Genomic DNA, 19,694 nt, shown 5'->3' with positions numbered 1-19,694 from the left:
TCGGATCCAGTCCAAGTTTCACGATGTCTAAAAAACCTAGCCTGTATAAATACAGGACCATCACAATAAGAATTCACTTTAGCTCAATATAGCTCAAGTATTTCTTAACTCAGTTTCTCATATCTTAACTGTACAGTTCAACCATGGAATATATTTCAAATCCAATTTCACTTCACATTCAGGCATACTACTTAAAATGTACAGGAATGTAATCAAGCAGTATGATGAACCATATAATTCAATAACATTAAATTCCAACTTAAAACCTAAGAGGAATAATCACAAATCAAATAGAAATGCATAAAAGTACATTTCCCCGGTGCAGCATTAGCTTATTTGCAATAAGACTTTGATGGTAACACACGCGTCCTGTATCACAGCTTAACACGGTTACAATAAATAAAATAAATGTTCAGCTTTAGCTATGCTTGAAACATGGCTTCAATAAAATAAACATTACAAAATATACAATTCAACTCAAGAACAAAACAGTACCAACATAAACTTAACATGGGTTACTAATATGTAGCACCCATTTCCCACAGCCATCAGGACTGCTGCCACATGTTGGCACTAATTAGCTGCTAATCAAGCTCCGATGCTATCTTAGTCTCCGAGCTATTTTTGCCTCTGCGCTAGCCCAGCCCAATTCACTCACCAAGACGCTCACACTGCTCGAAACCGCCGAGAGGTCGGTTCCGTCTCTCTCACTCGCATACAGGTTTTTAGTCAACCAGGTTGTCGTGTTGTCCACTTCCTCCAGTTTATTTCCAAGCTAGAAACTCAGCTCGGCAGACACGCTGGCCTCTAGCCTCCTGCTCTCTGCGCTTCTGCAGCACGTACATGCCTCTGCTGCGTAGGTGGGCGGGGTTAGCAATTTCAGCCAATGGGGCTCAGATTACCAAAGATCAGTCCATAGAAGGTTTGAACAGAGGGGGGTATCTGTGATTGACACAACTAAAACATGACATATGAATGATAGGGAGAAATGCGATTTTGAACCTACTGGGTTACAGTTCCTTTATAGTTATTGTGTTGTGGAGATGAAACAGTTACATTTAGCTCTGAAGGAATAAGTACATCCTGGGGTGGTTCAAAGCGTGTTGGAGGCCTAGTAAAATCACTTGATGGAAGGAAATTACCACAAAATTCTGGAATCGCATAATATGGATATCACAAAGGAGCTTACAGCTATAATTGTTGCTAGGATAACGAGGATCTTAAGCACAGGTTTCTGAGGCGTCAGGAACTGGTATAAGCATTACTGGTCTAGCTGCCACACAGAATGTACATCAGTAATTTGTTAGTGATATTGCAGTGAAATTTACATACTGTAGCCACAAATTATTTTTTTATAAAGTCAGGACTAGAGAAGGGGTTGAAGTCCTCAGAAAGTGAGCGCCTTGCGTGATTCATGAGTCTTCCCTGTGATGTTTGGAAAGTCATGTGGAAATTTATTCTATGTAAAAAAAAAATCACCGGACAAATCACACAAATAACTGTCACAATCAAAAAACACTCTGAGCCTCTCACCCCATGCCATCCTAATTGTTTCAGCAGGTGTCTGCGTTCCATCGCTGATCCCTCGTGGGTGACACAGAGTCTCACTCTGCACGTCACTTTGTTGGAGCTTGGCACGCTTCTGTTGGAGGAGGGCGCTTTTTCACCCCTCACTCTTACCTTTGGTTCCAACGCAGCTGCAGGCTGAAAGGGCAGAGCACGTCGTACACCCTTGTTGTCTTCCTCAGTGTCAACGCGGAAAATTGAGTTATTCCTGTGGTTTTGGGATCCTCTTGCAATGACTGGCATGAACCCAAGTTGCACGACCTCCGACCTTAACTGCTGTCTGTGTTGTCAGTAGTACCTGGAATGGTCCCTGCCAATGTTTTTGCTTCCAGCTGGTTCTCCGGAAATCTTTGATCAGCACCCAGCCTCCTGGTCTGAGAGGGTGTAGGTTAGTTTGGGCTGGTTGTGGAAGGACTGCTTTAACCTGCTTATGGAGAGAGGTCAGAGCAGATGAGAGATTTATACAGTAGCGTAACATTCCATCCTCACAGTGTTCCGTGGTTCGAAAAGGATGTCCTCTGGGCCCCATCCCTGTATTTGGTGGATACTAGCTGGATGATTGGCGCAATGATGTCCATTCCAAGGTAGTCGCTCACCTGTTTTAAAGCTGTACTGACAAAAGCTGCTCCATTATCGCTGCTGAGCTTACCTGGAATTCCCCACCTTGGGATGACTTCTCGCAGTAAGGCTTTGGCCACTGCGCCTGCATCTTGTTTGCTAGAGGGAAAAACTTCGACTCGTTTTTGAGAACATGTGCACAATCACAAAGCGATACTTTTTACCTTCACATGGTGTGAGTTCTATGAAGTCCATTTGTAGATGTACAGAAAGCCTATCTGGGGGTGGATGTGCTGCCGGTGAAGTCTGAATGCCTCTGCCTACATTATTAGTTGCACAAATCATCCAACACTTGCAAAATTTTGGGGAGTAAATTTGGAATCCCTTTGTGAACCAGTGCTGCTGCATTTGTTGTACCATCCCTCTTTTTGACACATGGTCCCTCCCATGTGTCAACTTAGCATAATGTGGAAAAAAAGGTTTGGGGAGACATGGTTTGTTATCAAGACCATACCAAATCTCACCTGTCATGTAAGCCCCCGCTGTTTTCCATACCCGTTTTTCCTCTGGGGTAGCCATGCTCTGGATAGCCTGTAAATCTGTGTTAGGAGATGGAGTTAGTGTGGTTTTGATGTTAATGCTGTGGTCTGGTTTCCCATTCTTTTTAGCTGCTGTCTTTGCTGCTGCGTCGGCTCTGGAGTTGCCTAGAGAAACAGTCTTTTGAGTTAGTGTGAGCATCACATTTACAAACAGCTATGGTTTTTGGGAGTAATAAGGCATCTAGCAATGCAGCCACTAGTTTGTGATGTGCAATGGGTTTCCCTGCAGCAGTCAGGAACTGCCGTTGTTTCCACAATGTGCCAAAATCATGCACTACCCCATAGGCATACCTGGAATCAGTGTAAACAGTGACTGTTTGATCCTTAGCAATTTCACATGCCTTTGTTAGTGCTACAAGTTCTGCTGCTTGAGCTGAAAGGTGAGATGGTAATGAACCAGAGGCTAGAATGTCATGTTCTGTGACCACTGCATAGCCTACTTGATTTTTACCGGTGTCTGGGTTGGGTGATGCCGAACCATCCACAAAGACCACCAGATCAGAGTTAGTCAGCGGTGCATCCTGTAGGTCGGGCCTGGGAGAACAGATTTCAGAAATAGCTGCTATACAATCATGAGGTTCACCATCTGCTACTATGGGGAGAAGTGAAGCTGGGTTTAGCACAGTGCACCTTTTAACTGTTACATTTGGCATCTCCAGTAATACTGTGTGGTACCCTAACCAACGAGCAGCTGATAAATGTGTAGTTTTTTGCTCTAGGAGGATCAGTGATACAGAAAGGGTTAAGTCAGAGTAGCCCACAAGGTCACGTGAAGCTACAAGTGCCTTTTCAGCTGCTGCTGCTGCTCGCAGACAAAGGGGGAGGCCTGCTGCTACTGAGTCCACTTTGGATGAGAAATATGCCACTGGTCTTTGTCGCCCTCCATGTTCCTGCAATAAAACAGATGTCATGTATCCACCCTTTTCATCCACTGTCTGGGTGAATGGTTTATCAGGATTTGGTAATCCTAAAGTTGGTGCAGTCTGCAGTGTCAGTTTTAAGTCAGTGAAAGCTTTGTCAGCATCTTCAGTCCACTCTAGTCCCCTCCCATATATCATTGCTGACAGTGGAGCCTCTCGCGCAGCATAGTTGAGTATCCACTAACAGCAATATGACGTCATGCCAAGAAAACTCATCATTTGTTTTGTTGTGGGTTTGGAATGGATTGAATCGCTGCAATCCTTTTTGGAGAGAGGGACTTACCGTCTGACGAGATCACGTGTCCCAGATAGGTGACCTTCTCCGAAGCCCACTGCAATTTGGAGAGGCTCACCTTGTGACCGTTTTCAGTGAGGTATTTTAACAACTCTCTTGTGTCTGTCTCGCAGGCCTGCTTAGAAGGGGAACAAATCAGCAAATCATTAACATATTGCAACAATGTGGAACCCTCCAGAGGGAGAAAACCTGACAGGTTTTCTTTTAGTGCACTGTTGAAGACTGTGGGGGCCTCATTTAGGCCCATAGGGCAACGTGTCCAAGTATAACTTTTCCCTTGGAAAGAGAAAGCAAACCAAAACTGACTGGCAGGATCAACCTTTATACTGAAAAATACATTAGCCAGATCATTCACAGAAAAGTATTTGCTTTCTGGTGGAACTTGTGCCAATATGTTGTGGGGGTTGGGAACTTCAGGTGCCCTGGAATGTATTGCTGCATTCACTGCTTGAAGATCTTGCACAAAGCGCCATTCTTCAGGCTGCCCTTTGTCCCTTATTTTATTTTTTTTTTTACAGGAAATATTGGTGCGCAGACTGGGCTATCTTCACAGGGGATGATTACTCCTGCCTCCACCAAAGAGTTGAACACAGGAGTAATACCCTTAACAGCTTCTGGCTTTAATGGATACTGATGCTTACATGGTCTGAAGTCGGACTTAGGAGTCACCACCTACTGGCTGCCCACAAGTGCTCTGGGATATCACGCAATTTTTGTGGTGTCCCTGTGAAACACGAAATTGCTGTATTATTATCATCATCAGGCTGTCCTGAATTGAATGAATTTAAAATTCTTCTTCTCACATTCAAGATCTTGAATAATCAGGCCCCATCTTATCTTAAAGACCTCATAGTACCGTATCACCCCAATAGAGCACGTTGCTCTCAGACTGCTGGCTAACTTGTGGTTTTGTAGGATACTTAAGAGTAGAATGGGAGGCAGAGCCTTCAGCTTTCAGGCCCCTATTCTGTGGAACCAGCTGCTAGTATGGATTTAGGAGACAAACACCCTCTCTATTTTTAAGATTAGGATGACTGTTGGGTTTTCTCTGTAATTATTGTGGGGTCTTTACCTTATATGAAGCACCTCGACCCTTACAAAAATTCACTATGGTTTCTTATGGTTTTTATGCTGCATAAAAACCATAAGAAACCATAGTGAATTTTTGTAAGGGGAGGCAACTGTGGTGATTTGGTGCTGTATAAATAAAATTGAACTGAACTGAATTGGTAGCGGAAGAGAATGGATGGATGAATTCAATTGAAAATACAAGGTCAGTGGGCTGAAATAGCAATGCATTCTATAAAATAACCCTCCAGCATTAATAACGGTTGGGTTCACGGGACAATGAAGTGGTACGAAGGGGGCTCCAAATCAAATTTAGCTTAGGGCCCCTTCAAGGCTTGGGGAGGGTCTGCCATCTACCACATATATCACTCCTATGACCATTCTAAGAGCAGCAGGTGCCTGTCTCCATGGGAACCTGGTCAAACACAGTTATTTCAAAATTCCCCCAAACCCCCAATTTTCCTTTATTTGACCCACAATGAATAGATTAGGGTCAGCTCAAGACCATGAACAGCCTCAGTACAGAACGTTTAGTGCGTGCGTGCGCGCGCGTGCACACACACACACACACACTCACGCCAGTGACGTGCGATGAGGTTTGCGACTGGTGAGGGGCTGACTCGTCTGGAGTCAGATGTTCACATGTATGAACACAAATTAGAAGCTTATATTTCAATTTAAATTATGCTAATGATTAATTATGCTTCAATCAACTCCATACTGTTCAACAATGATGGCAAGAAAAACAAAATATTTAATGTAAGGTCAAAGTCTTTTTTTTCGGGGTGTGGGGGGGGGGGGGGGGGGGCGCTCTTTTTATATTTAAATCTTTTTATATTTAAAAAAACGTATTATCCTACCTTTCTTTGACGATGAAGTCCATATGCCTATCCTGCTGCTGGGACAGCACTGCAGCACCGCCCCCTATCGGTGCGGCACGGTACTTTCTACCTCACCCTGTGTATGTCCTCCGTGCATTTATGACCGATCACAAAGAATAAATATGTCACACATTCATTCAATCCACAGTATTCCTGACTTCGCGTCATTACCCCTAATTCATAGCGGAAACCGGTAGTTTACTTCCGTTTGCGCTGTTGTTTACGGTTGCGGGGTTACACGCTTGCCGTTCATTTAAACATTTTGACACTGCAGTTTCTTTTACCTGGCGTAAATGGTAAAAAGCAGCGAGGACAATTCAGTAACAGTGCCTCACCCGTCACTTCTCACTGACTGGGTAAATGATATGAAATTATGGCACGAAGTCAGCTACATCGACATTATCAAATACCTTGTTTTTTCCGAAGATGTTGATGGCGAGGATTCACGTAATTATAAGAGCACCAGATTACCTTCAAAACAATAAAATCAATAAAGTAATGCTGAACAAACAAGGCAACGTTGATTTTCCTTAAAGCAGCTGTAGAGCCGCACCAGAGCAATGGCCAAGCTAAGCACTTAGCATGGGTCATGCTAAGGGAAAGTGGAGTGTTTTTTTTTTTTTTTTAATTAATTAATTCGGACTGTTTACTGATACAAACAGAAAGAAATAGCATACAGTAAGTATCAGAAAAAACAATTCTACACACAATAGTCATACTGCACAGTCCAAGGAGATAATTAACTTAACAAAAAAGAAAAGAGAATGCTAGGGGGGTTCAGGATCATAAGAAAACATTCAAAGCAGTACATTCCTCAATGGTTCGAAGTGCCTTTTGTTTGTCTTTGATTGTCCGAATGTATTGCTTGACCTCACTGTGAAAAGCAATAAAATGTGGTTTCCTTCCAGAGTATTTGCAACAATGAATATGATATTTTGACATTAACAACAGAAGGTTTATCAAGTAGCCAGAGTTATTTCTCTGTGTACAGTTTTTAACAAGACCAAACAGTACTGCCTTCCACGATAAGACAAAGTTTTTTTCTATGTTACTGTGAATAAAGTCACACAGTTCTTGCCAAAATGCATTAACAAATGGGCAATACCAAAACAGGTGAACAACAGTTTCAGGACATGTATCACAAAAGCTACAGTTAGTATCTATATCTTTCTTGAATCTGCTTTTTACATAAGATTTAGCAGGATATATCTTATGGATAATTTTAAAAGAGACTTCTTTAACTTTATTTGTAATCAGATATGTATTTGGGAGAAGCCACACCTTTCTCCATGGTATCCCATCCACAAACCCATTCCAGTATGGAATAACATCCGGTCGTGTTGTGCGGTTATCTAGAAATAATGTTCTTATAGCTCTGTTATTTCTTCGCTGATCAGATAGACAAATTTTCCCTACAGGCGTGTCTGCTGGAGACAGACAGGTGAGGTCATAAACGTCAAGTCTCTTTTGGCCCTTAAAAAGCATACATACACCAGAGGGGATGGCTCCAAATACCCTGGCATAGTCTCCAGGAGTTACAGGGATATTAAATTTTCTAAGAAATTCTTCATAGGTGAGCAAAAGGCCTTTGCTATTGAATAGCTGGTCAACCCATATGATGTTGTTCTGAAACCAGTGTTCCAAAAACAGAGATTTCTGTTTATATAAGATGTCTTTGTTATTCCAAATCAGAAAGTTGTGGGGAGAGAAATTATGGTTGTAGATGAGGGACCATGAGAGAAAGGCCTGGCGATAAAAAGCAGATATCTTAACAGGGATTTTATCAATGTCATAGTTACAAATAAGAAAAAAGTCAATACCACCCAGCTTAGACAATATATGGAGAGGAATAATATTCCAAATTGAAGTTGGGTTTCTAAAGATTTGCTTTAAAGTATTAACTTTGAATGTATTGTTTAAAGTGTAAAAATCCAGGATATCGAGACCACCATTTTCACATGCATTCATGACAACTGACTTCTTCAAATAGTGATTCCTATTTTTCCAGACAAAGTTAAAGAGCATTTTATCAATAACTTTTAGGGTCTCATCAGAGAGATGCAGAGCCAAGGCTGCATATATTAGCCGAGATATTCCTTCTGCTTTGCTGAGCAAAACTCTTCCTCTCAGTGATAAGTCACGTAAGAGCCACTGATTTAATTTACTTTGGGTTTTCTGTATAATTGGGTTGAAATTTGCGGTGCTTCTTTTGTTTTGATCTTTTATTATTGAGATTCCTAAGTATTGCACTTCCTCCTTTATGGGAATGCGATACAGTTCAGGTTTTGTACAGTTCTTGATAGCCATAAGTTCACATTTATTAAGATTGAGGCACAAACCAGATGCCTTTGAAAAGTCCTGAATTACATTAATGGCTACAGGGATCTGGCCTTCATTTCTCAAAAAGAGTGTTGTGTCATCTGCAAGTTGTGTTAAAATTAGTTCTCTGCCAAGGAGGGAGATGCCTTCCACAGTACTATTTTTGATATATGCCATAAGCTGTGCCACCAACAGAAAGAGGTAGGGGGAGGCAGGACAGCCCTGTCTTATTCCTCTAGAAAGATTGAATCTGGGGGATGTGCCACTTGGTAATTTAATAGAGCTGCTGCTGTTCTTATAAAGTGTCTTTATAGCAGAAGAAAAATAAGTACCAAAGCCAAATTTATGCAAAGACTGTAGGATAAACTGGTGCTCCACTGTGTCAAAGGCCTTATAGAAATCTAGGAACAGAATAAATCCATCATCATCTAGAATATCAGAGTAATCTATAATGTCCATAACTAGCCTAATATTGTTTGTTATGTGTCTTTTAGACACAAAACCTGACTGTGTTTCTTCAATTACTGAGCCAAGTACCATTTTCAATCTTCTTGCAAAAATTAAAGCAAATATTTTATAGTCATTATTAAGTAATGATATTGGGCGCCAATTATCAATCAGGGAAGTGTCTTTATTGGATTTGGGAATTAGTGTTGTTAGTCCTTGCGTCATGGTTGGAGGAAGTTGTTCATTTTCTATACTTTCCAAATAAACCTCAAAGAGAAAGGGAGCCAGATCTTCCGTGAAAGATTTGTAAAATTCTGAGACCAGACCATCAGTGCCAGGTGACTTATTATTTTTTAGTTGATTGATTGCATCTATAACCTCCTCAAGTCTAATAGGATCATCACACAGCTCCATCTCATCTTCGGAGATGTTTTTAGCTGTTACGGAGTTCAGAAAGGCATCAGCCGACCTCTGGCAAAATTTGGAACTGTATAATTCTGCATAAAATTGACTACAGTATATGGATATTATCTTATGATCATCTGTAAGCACCCCATTCACATTTAGCTTATTGAGACTGTTAATCTTGGAGTGGTGTTTCTCTAAATTGAAAAAGTAGTGAGAATTTTGTTCTCCCTCCTCCAGCCATCTTGCTCTAGATCTGACAAAGGCACCTTTAGCTTTCAGATTATACAGTGTGTCTAATTTAGTTTGCAGAATTGAGAGTTCTAGTCTTTCACCCTCTGACAATGTATCTGGGGTTTTACTAGACAAACAAGTGATCCTTGACACCACATTTAACTCCTCAATTTTTCTAGATTTGGCTAAATCACTGCTGAATTTTCTTAAAAAAGTACCAAGCTCGAACTTCAGAAGCTCCCAGTTGACGCCAAATTGTTCCTCTTTTCTGGCTTTAGACCAAAAGTGTGAAATCATACGCATCACCTCTCTCTTTACTACCTCATTCGTTAGTACTGAGCTGTTAAGTTTCCAGTATCCTGAACGGAGAGCACCTAATTGAGAGATGGATAATTTTATTTTAACATATATAGCCTTATGATCTGTGAGGGGAGTGGGGTGTATGCCCACCTCAATTTCATTTTTGTTAAAACCCTGGGAAATTAACCAAAAATCAATTCTAGATTGCTTGGACCCTGTTTTATTGCTCCATGTAAAAGCATTTTTATTAGGATATTTTACTCTCCATATGTCTTCAAGATTAAATTTATCCATGAATGCAGTGAAATTTGTATTTTTTCTATTTGTTGACCTTGGAGGCCCTTTATCAATGGCACTATCTAGTACAATATTAAAGTCGCCTCCTAACAGTAACTTAGCATTTGGAAATTTGGATAAACAGCTTAGCAGTATATCCTCTATAGATGCAATGAGATTGTTATTTTCCTGTCTTGAATTGTACCCATACATGTTGCATATTATGTATATCTGGTCGTTACATTGTATGGTTTGGCAAATGAAATGACCAGCAGGGTCACACTTAGTACATAAAACATCCCCATTAAACCTGTTCTTTAATGTAGTGACCCCCGCTGAATGCTCTGTGCCATGAGAGAGCCAAATGGAGTTACCCCACTGCGATTTCCAGTAGTTGGTTAAATTTGGCACAGAGTGAGATTCTTGTAGATAGACAAGGTCTATTCTGAACTGCTTGGCAAAAAGAAATAAAGCTTTGCGCTTAACATTGTTAAGCAAACCCCTAGCATTAAGAGATATTAGAGATAGACTTAACAGAATTAAACAATAGTAAACAAAGAAAAAACTTCGAGTAAAATTTAAGTAGTTTTAGTGTGCAACGTTGAGATCAGCACCAATATGCTATATTACACTAAACAGGAAAAGTGATTGAACAGTAACTCAGTAAAACCTTTATTTTCCTTTTGAGTTCCTTAAATTTATAATAAAGCCTTAAACAGTTAAATATGTATATAGAGCCCCTCTTTTTAGAAAACACAGCTCTATTAGGGATAGAATAAACAGTGTTAACGACTTCTAATCTCCCCTCGTTATTATTATTTCTTAATTTTTTATTTATTTATTTTTTTTAAAGAAAATGGTGGCTAACTATACTCCAGGCAGACGAACCTAAGAACAAAATGAGCCTGACAAAATTGGTTAAACAGCTGCCGTACTTCTTTAGGATAAATAGATTCTCTTCACCACTATGGCCGTATCTCTGCGCCGTTGATAAAACCTCTCCCCCCAACGAAGTAGGCCGTCTTCCCTTCCTCTCGTGCTTTCTTAATCTCTGGCCACAGTTTTTGTCTGTGCTCCCTTTCTTCCATGGTCAGGTCCTCCGTGAAGCGCAGACCTCTTGACTGTAGAAAGGCACTGTTCTTCGCTGCTTTCCACAGCTCCTCCCTGTGCCGCCGGGACACAAACCTTTAAGATTTAAGATTAAGATAGTGTTTATTTGTCACATGCACAGTTATACACAGTACAATGCACAGTGAAATGTATTGTATGTAACCTGATGATAACACAACGAGGCCTCGGGTTGTCATGGCGCCTTTTCCCCAGCCGATGAGCTACATCTATGGCGTCGAGAAGTTTCTCTTTCTCAGATGGAAGCACCTGTTGACATATACTGATGACTTCCGCACGTACATTTTCCTTTTCGTCCTCTGGAAGTCCCTGCAGCCTCAGGTTCCACCGCCTGCCATAGCTTTCCAGGTCAGCGATGCGTATAAAGCATTTCAAAGCTGACGCCTCATTCTTCTCCACTCGTTTTTCAATTAGTCATTTTTTCGTTCATCACTTTTAAGTCAGTGCGAATGGTGTCTACCAAGCTTTCGAGCGCGTCGCTTCTGGAGTTGATCAGGTTTGATAATGTGCGGACAGCATTGTCCGAGCCAAAGACGTCTGTGTCATGGGATTTGAGTAGAGTGGGTTTCTTGGCAGGAGGAGGCTTACTTGGGGTGATCGGCAGCGGCGGGAAGTCCTCTTCATTCGGCGGAAGCACCGTGCAGTCCATGCTGCCATTATAGTTGTGGTCGTTAGCTGCGATGCTAGCTTGGTTTTGTTTCTCACCGCAGGCGTCACTTTTTCTGGCTGACTTGGGCATTTTTAAGGCTCCAAAAGTTGTCAGACTTAGTTCAAGCAGGAGTATATTTAGAATAAACTTTGCTTACAAATGTGGAAAGTTTATATTAAAGTTTGGTGCCGAGAGCTCAACAAACTACGTGTTATCACGCTGCCATCTTGGCCCCGCCCCCAACTGTCCGGGAAAGTGGAGTGGTGCCTCCCCTAAAGGCACGTCACTGACTCACACACGCACGCACACGCGCTCACACGCACGAGTTCGGAATGTGCTTTGATGCTTACATCAAAGCACATTCCGAACTACTTAGAATCCTACATCTTTTGATGATGTCATCGAATTGACTATGTAAGATCTTAAGCAGACCCCTCATATTTAACTTTCTTCCAGTGAATATCAGGCATTTTAAAATAATTTTTTAAAAGTTTCTCAACAATTACCTGAACAAAGACTGCTCAATATGTTGGTCAACAAATCATATGTCCTCCTTAATGATCTTGACATTGTGGAAGGAACCATACTGGGAAACTCCTACAAAGTGGAGGATTTCCTTGGAGAGGGCGGCTTTGGTTATGTAACAAAATGTCTCAATATCCAAACCAACAAAGCAGTGGCTATCAAAGTCAACAAGAATAACCCTGAAAGTCTGATACGGGCAAAATTGGAGATCTTCATCCTCGAACAGCTGCGATGCTTGGATCCAGACAGGTGCAACATTGTGAAATGGAATGGCTTTTTCCTCGACAGGGAGCGTATATGCTTAAATTTTGAACTACTCGATCAAAGCCTATATGATTACCTGAAGGACCGCAAGAACCAAGGTCTTCCCATAAGTGAGCTGAGGCCAATTTTATATCAGCTGACAAATGCCCTGTCCCACCTGAGTTCCGGGGGAATAGTACACACTGACCTGAAACCAGATAACCTGATGGTTGTGGACCGCCATCAGTCTCCTATCAAAGTCAAAATTATCGATTTTGGACTGGCCCGTCCTGTGTCTTCATTGAATCCATGTGAGGATCTGCAGGTCGCTTGGTACATGGCACCAGAGGTAATGGTCAGTGCTCCATTTAATCAAGCCATTGATATGTGGTCCCTGGGTCTGATAGCTGTGGATATGGCCATAGGTTTGCCACTCTACCCTGGTGAAACAGAATTTGATGTTCTCAGATTCATAATACGCACTCAGGGTCAGCCACCAGACTGTGTCCTAGACCGTGGATTTGATACAGAGCGTTACTTCATACAAGAAAATTGCGGCAGTCGGCACTGGAGATTCAAGTCTAAACAAGAAATTAAACGTGACGAAGGATACCGATTGCAAGAAACACGATATTTTAAGCTTAAGAGTCTTGATGGTCTTGAGAAATTAATGAAAAAGAGAACAGGACACCATAGTGGTCAGGATTTGTTGGTCAGCCTGATTAAACAGATGCTGCACTTAGATTGCAACCAGCGCATCACACCCTTGGAGGCTCTTCGGCATCCCTTCTTTGACTCCAGCCTCTCTCAGAATTCCTCCAGAGATGCTTGCATTGACATGCAGAACAAAGAAGACCAAAGCCTGGTTCCAAAGCCTGGTTGCCAATCAAAGAGCCCACACAGCATTGACTGTGGTGTCCAAAACCCAGTTAAATTACCTGAACAAACACCGCTCAACATGTCAGTCAAAAAACCATATGTCCTCCCCAATGATCTTGAGATTGCGGAAGGAACCATGCTGGGAAACTCCTACAAAGTGGAGAATTTCCTTGGAGAGGGCAGCTTTGGTTATGTAACAAAATGTCTCAATACCCAAACCAACAAAGCAGTGGCTATCAAAGTCAACAGGAATGACCCTGAAAGTCTGGAACGGGCAAAATTGGAAATGTTCATCCTCGAGCAGCTGCGATGCTTGGATCCAGACAGGTGCAACATTGTGAAATGGAATGGTTTTTTCCTCGACAGGGAGCGTATATGCTTAAATTTTGAACTACTCGATCAAAGCCTATTTGATTACATGAAGGACCGCAACAACCAAGGTCTTCCCATAAGTGAGCTGAGGCCAATTTTATATCAGCTGACAAATGCCCTGTCCCACCTGAGTTCCATGGGAATAGCACACACTGACCTGAAACCAGATAATGTGATGGTTGTGGACCGCCATCAGTCTCCTATCAAAGTCAAAATTATCGATTTTGGACTGGCCCGTCCTGTGTCTTCATTGAATCCATGTGACAATCTGCAGACTGCTTGGTACATGGCACCAGAGGTAATGGTCAGTGCTCCATTTAATCAAGCCATTGATATGTGGTCCCTGGGTCTGATAGCTGCAGAGCTGGCCATAGGACAGCCAGTCTACCCTGGTGAAACAGAATTTGATGTTCTCAGATTCATAATATGCACTCAGGGTCAGCCACCAGACTGTGTCCTAGACCGTGGATTTGATACAGAGCGTTACTTCATACAAGAAAATTGCGGCAATCGGCACTGGAGATTCAAGTCTGTACAAGAATTTCAACATGACGAAGGATACCAAATGCAAGAAACACGATATTTTAAGCTTAAGAGTCTTGATGATCTTGAGAAATTAATGAAAAAGAGAACGGGACACCATAGTGGTCAGGATTTGTTGGTCAGCCTGATTAAACAGATGCTGCACTTAGATTGCAATCAGCGCATCACACCCATGGAGGCTCTTCGGCATCCCTTCTTTGACACTGGCCCCTCACAGAGTTCCTCCAGGAATACTTGCATTGACATGCAGAACAAAGAAGACCCAAGCCTGGTTCTCTTTCAGCAGCCTTCCTATTGCCAATCAAAAACACCACACAGCATTGTCAAAAACCCAGTTGAATTACTTGAGCAAACACCACTCAACACGACATTCAACAAACCATCTGTCCTCCCCAATGATCTTGACATTGTGGAAGGAACCATACTGGGAAACTCCTACAAAGTGGAGGCTTTGCTGGGAGAGGGCTGCTTTGGTCAGGTAGCAAAATGTGTCAATATCCAAACCAACAAAGCAGTGGCTATCAAAGTCACTTGGGAAGACTCTGAAAGTCTGGAACAGGCAACAATGGAAATGTTAATCCTCGAGAAGCTGCGATGCTTGGATCCAGACAGGTGCAACATTGTGAAATGGAATGGCTTTTTCCTCGACAGGGGGAGAATATGCTTAAATTTTGAACTACTCGATCAAAGCCTATATGATTACATGAAGGACCGCAACAACCAAGGTCTTCCCATAAGTGAGCTGAGGCCAATTTTATATCAGCTGACAAATGCCCTGTCCCACCTGAGTTCCATGAATATAGTACACACTGACCTGAAACCAGATAACGTGATGGTTGTGGACCGCCATCAGTCTCCTATCAAAGTCAAATTAATTGATTTTGGACTGGCCTGTTCTGTGTCTTCACTGGATCCAACTCTCTGTGTGCAGCCTATATGGCGCAGGGCGCCAGAGGTAATGGTCAGTGCTCCATTTAATCAAGCTATTGATATGTGGTCCCTGGGTACGATAGCTGTGGATATGGCCACAGGATGGCCACTCTACCCTGGTGAAACAGAATTTGATGTTCTCAGATTGATAATACTCACCCAGGGTCAGCCACCAGACTGTGTCCTAGACCATGGATTTGACACAGGGCGTTACTTCATACGAGAAAATTGTGGCAGTCGGCACTGGAGATTCAAGTCTGAACAAGAATTTAAACTTGACAAAGGACACCAAATGCTAGAGCCACAATTTTTTAAGCTTAAGAGTCTTGATGATCTTGAGAAATTAATGAAAAAGAGAACGGGACACCATAGTGGTCAGGATTTGTTGGTCAGCCTGATTAAACAGATGCTGCACTTAGATTACAACCAGCGCATCACACCCATGGAGGCTCTTCGGCATCCCTTCTTTGACCCCAGCCCCTCACAGAATTCCTCCAGAGATGCTTGCATTGACATGCAGAACAAAGAAGACCAAAGCCTGGTTCTCTTTCAGCAGCCTTCCTATAGCCAATCAAAAAGCGCACACAAAATTGTCAAAAACCCAGTTGAATTACCTGAACAAACACCGCTCAACATGACATTCAACAAACCATCTGTCCCCCCCAATGATCTTGACATTGTGGAAGGAACCATACTGGGAAACTCCTACAAAGTGGAGGCTTTGCTGGGAGCGGGCTCTTTTGGTCACGTAGCAAAATGTGTCAATATCCAAACCAACAAAGCAGTGGCTATCAAAGTCAACAAGAACCGCTTAAAAAGTCTGAAACAGGCAAAATCAGAAATGTTCATCCTCGAACAGCTGCGATGCTTGGATCCAGACAGGTGCAACATTGTGAAATGGAATGGCTATTTCCTCGACAGGGAGCGTATATGCTTAAATTTTGAATTACTCGATCAAAGCCTATTGCATTACCTGAAGGACCGCAGAAACGAAGGTCTTCCCATAAGTGAGCTGAGGCCAATTTTATATCAGCTGACAAATGCCCTGTCCCACCTGAGTTCCATGGGAATAGTACACACTGACCTGAAACCAGATAACGTGATGGTTGTGGACCGCCATCAGTCTCCCATCAAAGTCAAATTAATTGATTTTGGACTGGCCCGTCCTGTGTCTTCACTGGATCCAATTGTCCGTGTGCAGCCTATATGGCGCAGGGCGCCAGAGGTAATGGTCAGTGCTCCATTTAATCAAGCTATTGATATGTGGTCCCTGGGTACGATAGCTGTGGATATGGCCATAGGATGGGCACTCTACCCTGGTGAAACAGAATTTGATGTTCTCAGATTGATAATACTCACCCAGGGTCAGCCACCAGACTGTGTCCTAGACCATGGATTTGATACAGAGCGTTACTTCATACAAGAAAATTGCGGCAATCGGCACTGGAGATTCAAGTCTAAACAAGAAATTAAACGTGACGAAGGATACCGATTGCAAGAAACACGATATTTTAAGCTTAAGAGTCTTGATGATCTTGAGAAATTAATGAAAAAGAGAACAGGACACCATAGTGGTCAGGATTTGTTGGTCAGCCTGATTAAACAGATGCTGCACTTAGATTGCAACCAGCGCATCACACCCTTGGAGGCTCTTCGGCATCCCTTCTTTGACCCCAGCCCCTCATAGAGTTCCTCCAGAGATGCTTGCATTGATATAGAAAACAAACAAACAAACAAAAAAAAAATAAGACAACACAGAAGACCAAATCCTTGTTCTGTCTCAGTGTCCATCCCATTGGACACAAATGTATACAAAAGCCCAAACAGCATTGACTGGAGTGTCCAAAACCCTGCTGCATACCTAAATTCTCCACTGAGCAGCAACAATGAAGAGTTTGACATTAAATTTTAAACCACAAACGAGAGTGGGCAATTTAGCAGGAAAAGTGCAGATGCCTTCCACTCCTGTTTCTGCTGAGCAATCCGTTCTCATCAAATTTGCCCAAATTGTCCACACAGCAAAACCCAGTACTAGTTGAGTTATGATTACACCGGCCCATTATTAAGTTGCTCCAAAAAATATCATTTGGGCTTTGTTTTTTCTTTCTGTTTTCACTTTCCCCTCACCCACCAGGCGGTCGTGGCAGATGGCCGTCCCTCTCTGAGCCTGGTTCTGCCGAAGGTTTCTTCCTGTCAACAGGGAGTTTTTCCTGCCCACTGTTGCCAAGTGCTTGCTCACAGGGAATCACCTGATTCTTGGGGTGGGGGACTCTTGTGGAAATTGAAACAAGAAAGAAAGAAAAAGCCTATTCAATAACAGATTTTATAATCTTGATCTTGAACAAATAACCATCACATTCATCACAGTTTGTCTATCTGGGTGGTCAATGCTTAAAATGGTGTTCCTGTTTTAACATACTGTTGTAACTGTTTTAAGTCATATTAAATAAATAAAAATTGAAAGTCAACTTACATCAAGTGTTGTTTTGGAATTCTTGTATTATATTGTATTATTACCTTGACAACTGACCTCAGGAAACTCAACTGTCACGTCTACAATTAGACAATATTTAGTACACAAAACATTCTGTCGTAGTAAATATTAGGGATGGTACGATACCACTTTTTTATGTCTGATACCGATACCTATATTTTACATTTGATATTGGCCGATACCGATATAAATCCAATCTTTTTTTCTTTTTTTTAGTCTCTCACACAAAAAAATCAAACACAATATCAGAATTTGATATTGTGTCTGCCAGGGAGACTGTCTCAGCCCCTTACTTTTCGCCATAAACATTGAACCTCTAGCAGCAGCAATTAGAATGAACAATGATATTAAAGGTATCAGAGACAAAAACAATAAGGAGCACAAGATCTCACTTTTTGCTGATGACATCCTGACCTCTATAAATGACCCGGTGGTATCTGCTCCCCTACTCATGGAAACCTTAGAGGAATATGGTAAACTCTCGGGCTACCAAATTAACCAATCAAAATCAGAAGCAATGGTAATACAGGGTCACCTACCTACAAATCTAACAGATAGATTTAAATTCAGAACATCCAACCAGGGATTCAGATATTTGGGAATCTTTATAACACCTCAGTTAACACAATTATTTAAAGCTAACTATGGAAAACTAATGGATGAGATTAAGAAAGATCTTATGAGATGGGATATCCTATCCCTGTCACTTATGGGAAAAATCGAAACCATCAGAATGAACATCCTCCCGAGACTGCTTTTCCTATTCCAATCCCTACCTATAAATATACCTATGGCTATATTTACCATACTAAACAAATGGCTCTCAAAATTTATTTGGCAAAACAAACGCCCAAGAATTAGATTGAAGACTCTCATGTGCCCTAAAAAGCTCAGAGGACTAAACGTACCAAACCTTAAAAAATACTACTGGGCTGCACCAAATTAGGGCAATGGTCACATGGATATGCCGAGATGAAGATACAATTTGGTATAAGATGGAACAAGGTGATTGCTAAGATATATTCCTTGATAATATCTCCTTTGTAAACCAAAACACATGGTCAAAGAACAAAAACAATAATCAGTGGGTTAAGTTCACTCTATCGACATGGCCAAAGATCAAAAAGATACTAAATCTACCCAGCTCCTTATGTAGAGTTATACGAATCATAACCCTGAATTCCCTCCTACAGCAGGGTTACACAACTGGACTGAGAAAGGATTAACACTGCTAGGTCAAATGATGGAGAATGGAAGACTAATGTCCTTCCAACAACTCCAACATAAATATAATCTTCCAGCCCATGACCTATATAAATACTTACAATTGAGACATTATTTACATCGGCGGTTTTCAAAGTGTGAGGCGCGCCTCCCCTAGGGGGCGCCAGAGCACTTTAGGGGAGGCGCGGTGCGAGGGAAAAAATTAACCGGGAAAAGAAGCTATCTGCTTGCTGTCTACTGATGTGAGAGAAAGAATGGACAAATAAGATGTGAAAACACTGTTGGTATCTCAAACATTAAACTCAGAATCTCAGATGTAACGTTTGTTTGAGAAAACGGTTGAAAAATGAGTTTGGGGTTGTTCTTATCATTAGAAAAATGAAAAAAGGGCGTATTTGCCATACAAAAGCCCTGATAAAATAATTAAAATGGGATTAAATGTTTTAAAATGTTCATGCGTTAAATTTCATTCAGATAAAGTGTCATTTTAAAAGATAAGATGGTTCTAAAATAAAAGCAATTAGAAGGTGTTTTGTAGTGGCATTTGTTTGTGTGTGGGTTGATTATTGGGGGGGGGGGGGGGGGGGGGGGGCGCAGCAGGCATTGTGCTCCTTGGAGGGGGGCTCACCCTTTCATACTTTGAAAACCCCTGATTTACATAAACATAAGGAACGGAACACCTTACAAATGCCACCCTCTAATATGGAGAACTTCTTCCTTTCTGTATTAAAAGGAAATATAACTACTAGATACATATCCCATATCTATAAAATATTACAAGAAGAAACTACAACAGACACAAAAGACATAAAAGGGAAATGGGAGCTGGAAATTAATGT

General features: G+C 41.7%; 2 protein-coding genes across 3 annotated transcripts; one reads left to right on the top strand and one right to left on the bottom strand.

Annotated features, from left to right (window-relative positions):
- Window positions 1-1,024: 1,024 nt before the first annotated feature.
- LOC115792232 (protein NYNRIN-like) lies at window positions 1,025-6,050 on the bottom strand. 2 transcript variants are annotated; one of them, XR_004021010.1, is made up of 2 exons: window positions 2,349-4,290; window positions 1,025-1,990 (listed from the first exon to the last, which is right to left on the bottom strand). XR_004021010.1 is itself a non-coding variant. In XM_030746691.1 (2 exons), exon 2 carries the CDS (start codon window positions 3,779-3,781, stop codon window positions 2,789-2,791), a length of 993 nt encoding a protein of 330 aa, XP_030602551.1. In that variant the 5' UTR covers window positions 3,782-4,053; window positions 5,867-6,050; the 3' UTR covers window positions 1,025-2,788. The 2 variants fall into 2 exon arrangements, 1 of the variants encoding a protein (XP_030602551.1); XM_030746691.1 differs by adding an exon at window positions 5,867-6,050 and having other exon boundaries at window positions 1,025-4,053.
- A 7,085-nt stretch (window positions 6,051-13,135) lies between these two features.
- Window positions 13,136-17,515, top strand: LOC115792186 (ribosomal protein S6 kinase alpha-6-like). The gene has a single exon (XM_030746625.1). The coding sequence runs from the start codon at window positions 13,144-13,146 to the stop codon at window positions 16,822-16,824; it is 3,681 nt and encodes a 1,226-aa protein (XP_030602485.1). The 5' UTR covers window positions 13,136-13,143; the 3' UTR covers window positions 16,825-17,515.
- Window positions 17,516-19,694: the final 2,179 nt, after the last annotated feature.

This window comes from Archocentrus centrarchus, chromosome 14, assembly GCF_007364275.1.
Source record: "Archocentrus centrarchus isolate MPI-CPG fArcCen1 chromosome 14, fArcCen1, whole genome shotgun sequence".
Taxonomy (NCBI): Eukaryota; Metazoa; Chordata; class Actinopteri; order Cichliformes; family Cichlidae; genus Archocentrus; species Archocentrus centrarchus.
This window is presented reverse-complemented; position numbering and strand designations above follow the sequence as displayed.